The sequence below is a fragment of the Euprymna scolopes genome, chromosome 2 (genome assembly GCF_053919585.1).
Source record: "Euprymna scolopes isolate OS-2025 chromosome 2, ASM5391958v1, whole genome shotgun sequence".
Classification (NCBI taxonomy): domain Eukaryota; kingdom Metazoa; phylum Mollusca; class Cephalopoda; order Sepiida; family Sepiolidae; genus Euprymna; species Euprymna scolopes.
This window is the reverse complement of record NC_136483.1, coordinates 64,426,071-64,436,139: the sequence shown is the minus strand read 5'-3', so window position 1 is coordinate 64,436,139 and position 10,069 is coordinate 64,426,071. Positions and strand designations below refer to the sequence as shown.

The 10,069-nt window shown below is 36.9% G+C and overlaps 1 protein-coding gene across 4 annotated transcripts in view; it reads right to left on the bottom strand.

Annotated features, from left to right (window-relative positions):
- Positions 1-10,069, bottom strand: part of LOC145291714 (acetylcholinesterase-like) — a 457,063-nt gene that overhangs the window by 162,530 nt on the left and 284,464 nt on the right. For all 4 annotated transcript variants that reach the window (XM_080137713.1, XM_080137712.1, XM_080137711.1 and 1 more), the window contains exon 3: positions 3,027-3,208. In XM_080137713.1, the coding sequence (XP_079993839.1) occupies positions 3,027-3,208 (182 nt within the window). The remainder of the gene's footprint in view (positions 1-3,026; positions 3,209-10,069) is intronic.

Sequence of the window (10,069 nt, the reverse complement as noted above, 5' to 3'; positions counted from 1 at the left end):
GACCTTTGAAGACTCTACCAAACTTCGCCGCCAATTTTGGGTCTAAACACTTGTAATTTTACATGTAGGTTACTTGGACTTGGGTAAAACTTTTAACATTTTATTTGAGCCTCAAACAATAAAAGTTAAGGGGCTAAAATTGGGGTAAAACTTAAAAAAAAATGACTTCTGCGGTCTCTACCAAATTGCTCGGCCAATTTTGCCGTAAACATTTGAAATTTTGCATAAAGTGTATTCAGGCATATAGCAAGCATTTTAATCGGTTTTTGGCCGAAATTTTAGCTGTCAAAAAATTTTAACTTTGCGGTTTTAGCAAACTATTTACCAATTTTGGGTCTAAACATTTAAAATTTTACATAAAGGGTATTCAGACATGCAGCAAGTTTTTAAATCAGTTTTGGGGTGGAAATTTCGCTGCGAAGAGGTCAAAGTTGAAAGAGTTGACCTTTGCCAACTCTACCAAACTCCTCCGCCAATTTTGGATCTATAAAATTGACATTTTAGATGTAGGTTACATGGACATGAGTCAGACGTTTTGATATATATATATATATATATATATATATATATATATATATATATATATATATATATATATATATATATGAACATAAAGTTATGAACATGGGACATAGGGCCTGAGCAAAGCCGGTCTGAATTACTAGTATATATATATATATATATATATATATATATATATATATATATATATATATATATATATATATATATATATATATTGCTTCATGTAATCACCACTTATCAACGCCTGGAGTCTATTCAGGAATACAAGTTTATGTGTACCGTAATAAAAATCAAATAATAATATTTTAAGAGGTCGGCTGTCCAAAAATCTGTTTACGTTGAACTAATCATGTTATAGTAAACCGGGAAGCAGCTTCGTGGTATTATGTTCCACAGGCGAGCTGTTTTAGGAGAAATGTCTGCGCATGGAATCTTTGCTTAGATTTAGGTACATATAGAGTATATATATATATATATATATATATATATATATATATATATATATATGTGTGTGTGTGTGTGTGTGTGTGTGTGTGTGTGTGTGTGTGTATAGCCAGTAGAGTTTAGTTTCCTAGAAGTCAATCCACTGAAACAACATGTGTCTACCAAAGAGCGCTCAATGAGTAAACAGAGCAGGTATATGAAATATATTTATACAAACATTGATGACTCCATATGTGCATACATGTTTCTGTAATCACCCGCGTTGGGGGATTATGTCTTCAGGCCAAGAATTATCGTCGAGAACTGATATTTCAAACAAAAACATTTTCTTATTTCGTTTACAAAGTTAGAATGTAACATGGATGGGGGTTATGAGCGGGGAGAGGACAAGTGAGGTCTTTGAAGGTAATAAACCTCTTTTTTATTTTTTTTTTTTATATTTATTTTTTTATATTCTCTTTTTTTAAGTTTATCTATCCCACCTTTTGGTTTTTATTGCATAAGGTACTTGAGAACGTAGTATTTTTGTCTTGCGATCTGTAAATTAAAAATATTTTTCATGAGCAGCGTGTGTGTGTGTGTGTGTGTGTGTGTGTGTGTGTGTGTGTGTGTGTGTGTGTGTGTGTGTGTGTGGATTGAACGGCACTGGTCAGTACTCAATGTTTAAGTTATTGAAATTCATAGAGTTTGTTTTAATTTGTGACTAATGACTATGAGTGAAATTCAAAGCAAGTTTAAAATATTTAAATTCAAATATGGAAGCGTGTGTCCATAGCATGTTCCCTTAAAACTTAGAATCATTCTAAAGAAAATGAAGCCACGTATATATTTATTAATCAATGTCATATTTATTTTTAAAATCTCACAAAAATCTTAAATATCTGAATTTTCACGAAGAGCGTCCACCTAATTTTTATCCCTTGTTTGCATCGCACTAAATTAAACTGAATCTAACCCGTAGTTTACTTATAATTAGCGCTGCGACAATAGAACATTATTTTCATTCTTTTGTCTCTCAACACAGTAAGACACAGTCAATCAACCGAGAATCACAGTAGACTATATAAAAACATATAATATATTAACGGATATATACTCAAGAGTCAAAACAATGAAAAGAATATGCTGTTGTCACATCCCTACTGTTAATACCTATCAGCTGTATTCAAAAATTCATAATAATCAGTTTATTATTTTAGGAGTGTTTACGTATACACAAGGCGCGTTCCAAAAGTAAGGTTTTATATTTGTAATTCACACACTAAATGGTTACAATAGTGGTATTATTAAAACGAACGACCTTTTGTGTTCCAGAATTATTTTTTCGACATAGTCACCACCAATAATGCACTGTCATCAGCCTCTTTTGATGCATTGTTCGTAAAAGTCCGGAGCGCGATTTTTCAATCATAACTCTATCGCCACTCTGAAATCAAGAAACCCAAGTCCTAACTCTGCTTATATCAACTGCATTGGCTTGGTTTTCATTCAATCGTTGCCGATGAATGTTGATCGGTTCAATTTTTCAGCATGGAGAAATTCATTGACGCATCCCTCCTTCTAACGCACGCCCATAACTAAGGTTGACGACTTAGAATCTCACACCATCAATATCTGCAACAGAGAGATGAAACTTTCAGGTCATGAATGCATAAGTTCAGTCATCATAACAATGCAGTTTGCAGTCCTCTCTAATCAAATCGGGCAGAATAAAAATAGGAGACATTACTTTTGGGGCATCCCATGTACAAAGCGTCACCAAACATATATGCATACACAACAGAAATTATTATGTTAAAAAATAAGCAAATGTCGTTTATTTTAGTGATATTTATTCTAATTTACTTATTTGAATAAGTTCATAGTTACAAAAGACAAAATAAATTATGAATCTAAATAAATTATTATTAAAAAATGGTAACGTCGTTAAATATGTATCATATTTTTCATAAAAATATAAGAGTCAATAAACGGTCTTAAACATGAACGGAGTAGTTTTAATTTTGCACTAGTAGAAATAGACTATTTTAATTTGTAAAAAAAAAATAAATGCTTACTTGCGCTACATTCGCCCAATTCCAGATACAACTTTTTCCAGAATCCACAAATGTTGTTATGGTAGCCTTCTTTTATCTCAAGTTGTTCCTTCGTGTCTAAAACAATATATTTCGGGTGCTTCTCCGTAAACAAAGGCCAGACCGTTGAAGAGCAATTGCCGCAGTCTCCATTGTTAGGATTCCTGCAAAAAATATCGTAAATGAAGAATGGATTAACAATTATGCGATTGAATAAAAAAAAATAAAAGTAATTCTTAATTTATCCCTTTTTTTGGTCTCAAATGATTAACCAAAAAGACTTTCGTTGCTTTTGACATTGTCCTTTATTCCGTTACTACCGCCATTTTCTTAGTAATTTTCCTGATCTTCACCAAATTGTTTTATAAGTTTCTTGCGACATTTTACATAAATTTATTTGACCACCAATGCCGAAACTCGCCTGGAGTCAAACGTTTTCTTGCATTCGATTTTACTGATCTACCATGTATTTAGACGATAATATATATTTATATAGTTATTATTTATTTATAGTAATAGTCAATTTATTTAGATGTAACGTACTAATTACGCTGTAAAAAATGATTTGACCTTTCGAAAAACTGACTATGTCTTGCGAGTTGTAAATAATTGCTTTGTTTAAAAAATATTTAGAAGTAAACAAATTAGAGTTGTGTACATTATTCATGTTGCGAAGATCACAGGGAGGGATAATTCGTGATTTACTTGTTTCATACGAGATAAAAAAACCGTTTGTCAGATAAGAAGTTATTCGTATCATAAATTAACATTTCCTATTCAAATAAACGTCATCAAATTTAACTTAGATCACACTTGAGATAACGTGGGAGTCGTAGAGTAACTACTACTAATAATAATAATAACTACTACTACTAATAATAATACGAGTAGTAGTAGTAGCAGTACTACTACTACTACTACTACTACTACTACTACTACTACTACTACTACTACTACTACTGTTGGATATTGAGCAGGGCGACGCTGATAAAATCGGAGAATGAAAATGACCGGAATTGTAATTATCACTGAGAACAAAGAAAAGATTCCATTCAAGGTTAGAAAGTTAGAATCGCGCAACACAAAATAAAAAAGGAACAATAAAATAGTTTTATTATTTATATTTTAGTTGATGTCTTTATAAGAGACAGTTAACAAACAAAAAATAGGGAGAGAGAGAGAAGACTTACAGTCTTCCATTGTGATTGACATTTTCCGCCGTCGACTGCCACAAACACACACACTTACAGTTAAACACAGTTATTATGTTCTGTCTCTGTCTTTGTCGATGGGCAAAAGTTAATTGTAAATAAACTTTTATTTTGACAAATTCGTTTGCGTTGCTTTTGTGAACAACGACAAAAGAATTGTCAGGTGTATATATAAGTTCGTAAACATTTGAAAAGTGCAGACTAGCAAATTATATACATATATTCAATACCGCAACACTACTACTACTACTACTACTACTACTACTACTACAACTACTACTACTAATAATAATACTAATAATAATAAGAAGAAGAAGAAGAAAAAGATCAAAATAATAGTACTAGAATATTATTCGCTCCAATTGCATTAAACTTAACATTAAACTACCTTAGAAAAGGCGAATTGTTTATATAGACAGGAACACCTGATACAACTACTACTATTACTACTACTGACACGACTAGAACTCCTAATACTACTTATGGTTTTGTTATGTAATGGATGGCTGGAACCATCCGATACATAACTGAAAAGAAAACAACTTCTTCAAAACAAGATAATAAAAGATTAAAAAAAGGTGGGCATCGAATAATCGATTGTCCACCAGTCGAAACAAAAAAGTGGTTACGTCGTAAACAGAGAAATTGGACGACGATTTTTTTGTTTACAAAACAAGGAAACGTGACATTCCTTGCAACTTTGGTATGTATACAAAGTAAAAATGTGAGATAAATTCACGTGTATCGATAAAGTCAATAGTCGGTCAGCTGAAGAGAAATCGGCCACGATGGCTAGGTCAGGAGGCGGCGAAAAGTTGTCAAAACGTGACCAACAGACACGCGCACCGGTATCGAACAGTATGATTGACAGATCGCGTGGATTGGAAAAAACCAAGCGAAAGACGCTAATATAAGCGGTGATTTTTGGAATCTAACAAGAAGAAGAAGAAGGAGGAGAGAAGAGAGACCGACGCAGAAATTTCGGTAATAAAAAGTACCGTGTTAGAAGGGCTCAGACAGAAGCCCGAGATAAAGAAAATAGAGATGAATTTAAGGACTGCAAACGGGTCACCTCTCTTAGTGCAAGGAGTGGCGCGTTTGCAGATTAAAGTAAGAAGCCAGTACATTCGACATGATTTCGTAGTGACGGAAAACCTAAATAGGAACGTCATATTGGGCCGAGACTTGCTCAAGCAAAATGGTGTTAGAATGTACTTTGATTTAGGAGCAATTCGATTAGGCGGCGAGTACATAACGCTGCAAGAAGAGGCTCATATTTCTAGTATAGTTAGATTAAGACATGATGTCACCCTGAAACCGCAGCATTTACATGCGTGCACAGCTCGTGCCGGAATGAAAAACGGTCAGGGTTTAGACTACGAAGTAGTACATATAGATAAGGGCTTCCTAAGTGATTTAAGTGGTGTATCGGTAGCGAACACAGTAGTCACAATAAAAGGTAGGAAAAGCTTTCCCTTACTAATTATGAATAGTACAAATCAGACAGTAAAATTAAGGAAAGGTTATAAGATAGGTACATGTAGTAGAACAGAAGTAGTAATGGCGATATCAAAGCCAAATAAACAAAAGAAGTCGGGAAACAAGAGTAACCTCGACGGCATAAAGGTGCCGGAGGAATTTAGGAAAGATGTAGATAAAGTCCTGCGACGAAACACGGATTTATTCGTCACGGAGCATAAATACTTAGGCCGGACTGACACAGTAGAGATGAGGATCGATACAGGAAAAAACGATTCCATAAAGAAAAACCCTTATAGAACACCTCTCAAGCAGCGGGAGGAAGTTAATATAGCACTAGAGGAAATGCTACAGGCAGGGGTTATAGAGAGGTCAAATAGTCCGTGGAGTTTCCCGATAGTACTAGTAAAAAGAAGGACGGAACGAAGAGGTCTGTGTAGATTTTAGGGCCATGAACAAGATTACAAAGAAGTATGCCCGAGCACTACCAGTAATTGATGATATACTAGCTTCGCTTGGGTCAGCAAAATACTTCTCAAAGTTGGATTTGAAATCAGGGTATTGGCAGGTAAAGTTGAACGAAAAGGATAAAGAGAAAACCGCGTTCACTTGTCATAGAGGACTGTTCCAATTTAATGTAATACCATTCGGACTTGCTAACGCTCCAGGAGTGTTCCAGGAGTTAATGTCCGTAGTATTACAGGGGCAGGAAGAATTCGCCGTGCCTTATTTGGATGATATTTTAATATTCTCCAAAACAAAGAAGGAACATGTTAGGCATATAGAAAAGGTGCTAGGTAGTTTACGTAGGCATAACAAGGTTAAAGGCGGCGAAGTGTGAGTTTTTCGGCAAGGAAGTGCAATATCTGGGATTCCGAGTGAGTGAGAAAGGTATCCAGCCGGATGGGGACAAAGTTAAAGCGATTCAAGCAATTTCGACCCGACCACTGTGAAGCAGGTTCGATCCTTTATAGGCATGACATCCTATTACAGGCGGTTTATCAAGGATTTTTCCGTAATCACTGAACCGTTAATTCGGTTAACTAGGAAGCATGCACGTTTCTATTGGGACGATACATGCCAGTCTGCTTTTAATCGATTGAAATCGAAGCTTGCAGAGATGGTGACGCTGGCATACCCGGACACTAACAAAGGATACAGATTATACGCAGATGCCTCCGATTATGCGATCGGAGCATCCTTGTCTCAAAGGGTCTACGACCCACAGGAGGGTCGGGAGATAGAGAAACCCATTTATTTTCTATCTCATACGTTGTCAGATACCCAGACTAGATGGTCAACGATAGAGAAGGAAGCATATGCGATTCACTATGCCTTAAATAAGTTGAATCACTACTTGCACAGTGCTACGTTCACCATCTACACGGATCACAGACCATTAGAGTACTTGCTGAAATCTCCGATACAGAATAAAAAATACAGACGTGGGCTTTGAGTATGACTGGCTATGATTGCACCATACAGTACCTAAAAGGAAAGGATAACGTCTGTGCGGATCTCTTATCCCGTGCGGTAAATGCGAGTCGGGATGAAGATGATCCTCTAGTAGAAATAGATGATAGGAATTACACGGTGAGTGCGATAAACTCGAATCGTTTTGAACCAAGAGAGTTTGTATCGCATAAGGATGACGAAGACTCACCAGTAGAAAGTGAGCGTGCTACACTATCAGGTTTGGATATGTGTAAAGAATAAGACGCCGATAGTCAGATCGTCGAATTAAAGAAACGGATGAGGAGCGGTAAAACGTCCAAGATGGAAGAGAAAAAGTACATCATAATGGACGATATCGTATATTATTTATCGCAACCCGATGACGATCCATTAGTTAGATTATATATCCCGTCACAATTGAGGATGAAGGTATTGAATCAATACCATAATGAGAATGGTCATATGGGTGTGGAGAAAACGTTCCACGCCATTAAACAAAAGTATTTCTGGCCGGGTTTGTTCAAGAAGGTGAACGAACACAAAGGGAAATGCGTCTCATGCCAGACCAGAAATTTGAGGAAGCAACAACCTCAAATGCAGGAGACCGACATGCCTTCTTTTCCTTTTGCTAAGATTGCATTGGATATTTCCGGACCCTATCCGAGGACTTTGTCAGGCAATCAATACATAGTCACGTTCATCGACATGTATAGTGGTTGGCCTGAGGCTTTCGCTGTGCCTAATAAAAAGGCAGAGACAGTGGTGTATCTCTTAATTGAGGAAATATTTCCCAGATTTGGTGCACCATTGCAGTTACTTACGGATAACAGACCGGAGAACGTCAATGGGATCATGAAAAGGGCGTTAGAAGAGCTTAATGTTGATCACGTGACCACCTCATTTTACCACCCGCAAAGTAACGGGAAAATAGAAAGATTCCATAGGACGATGCATGACGTACTAGCAAAGAAAATAGGGGACAATGACCGTTCGTGGGATATGTAGGTGAACCAGATGCTGGCTGCTGTAAGGTTTCATCTCAGCGAAACAACGAAATACTCCCCCTATTACTTGCTCTATAATAGAGGTGTTGTCTTGCCGTTAGACAACATACTGAGGCCGCATAGAATTTACTACGGGGAAGAGGATCATGAGATCGCTCTGCAGGACATGCATCGAACCTTTACATTAGTCAGAAACAATGTAAAGAGAGCTAGGAAGAAAATGATAGATAGGGCCAACGAGAAAACGAAAGCAGTCGATTTTCAAGTTGGTGATTTAGTTTATTATAAAAATAATAGGAAAAAGGGAAAGCTAGACGTAAGATGGTCTCCATATTATGTAGTCATAGAAAAGACGGGGCCAGTCTCGTATAGGATTAAGAGTCAACTGACAGGGGCAGTAACGAAAGCCCATGGGGAACACCTCCGAAAAGCAGAAATGGAGGAATGGGATATCCCCAACGAACAAGAGGACTGTAGAAAAACTAGCCTGTCAGCACCGGTAGAGGATAGTAGTACCGATAGGGAATCCTCTAGTGGGGAGGAAGAAAATTATCCCCAACAGAGCTATTGCCATCAACGGAAATCCCCAAGTCAGGAAAACAGGGTCCGTTGATGGAACGGAAAATAATAACACGCAGCATGACGGCTGAAATGGCTAAGGAAATTAATGAGATATCGGAGGACGATATATTAGACTTAGTGCCCAGGTCGTGCGGTGTTGATTATGATAATAGGGACCAGCCAACCGTAGCTAGGGCTAGCACGAGGGTTGGGAACTCAACTTATAATCAAGCTGCGGGTCGGGAGCGCGGAACAGGATGTTTGGACTGGGTAAGAAAGTTACTCTGTCGATGTTAGGCAAAATCCTTATCATAGAGAGTTCGGAGTTGCCACCCACATTTAGGATCCTGGCGTTCTGGTCGAAAATTTCTACGATATGCTGCCCACATTTTAAAAAAGTAATTAAAGTGTTAGTCTCACATTTAATTAATTAGTAAATTAATTAAAGGGTCGAGGTAGTGGAAAGTATTGGACAAATCGACCACTTCGGTAAAACGAGTAAAGTTGCAGCGTAAATTACGCTGTTAAGTGCGGACGATGCATTTATACCGAAGGGAGATCTTGTGCTTTCTTGTGTTGCTATTTTATTTTTTTTTATTATGTTTTGGTTATTATTACTTTTTTTTGTGTTTGTATGGAATCCATCGAAGAAATTGTGACATTTAGAACATTGTATTGGAAATATCGATGGACCAACAGACGAAACAAGATTTTTAAAAAATGGTTAATGGAGGGGTATTATGTAATGGATGGCTGGAACCATCCGATACATAACTGAAAAGAAAACAACTTCTTCAAAACAAGATAATAAAAGATTTAAAAAAGGTGGGCATCGAATAATCGATTGTCCACCAGTCGAAACGAAAAAGTGGTTACGTCGTAAACAGAGAAATCGGACGACGATTTTTTGTTTACAAAACAAGGAAACGTGACATTCCTTGCAACTTTGGTATGTATACAAAGTAAAAATGTGAGATAAATTCACGTGTATCGATAAAGTCAATAGTCGGTCAGTTGAAGAGAAATCGGCCACGATGGCTAGGTCAGGAGGCGGCGAAAAGTTGTCAAAACGTGACCAACAGACACGCGCACCGGTATCGAACAGTATGATTGACAGATCGCGTGGATTGTAAAAAACCAAGCGAAAGACGCTAATATAAGCGGTGATTTTTGGAATCTAACAAGAAGAAGAATAAGGAAGAGAGAAGAAGAAGAAGAAGAAGAAGAGAGAGACGCCGATAGGAAACGTGCGACTGTCGAGAGTATAACGTTTCCACACACCCCTCTCCATCACTCAAATGAACAGTAAGCCACA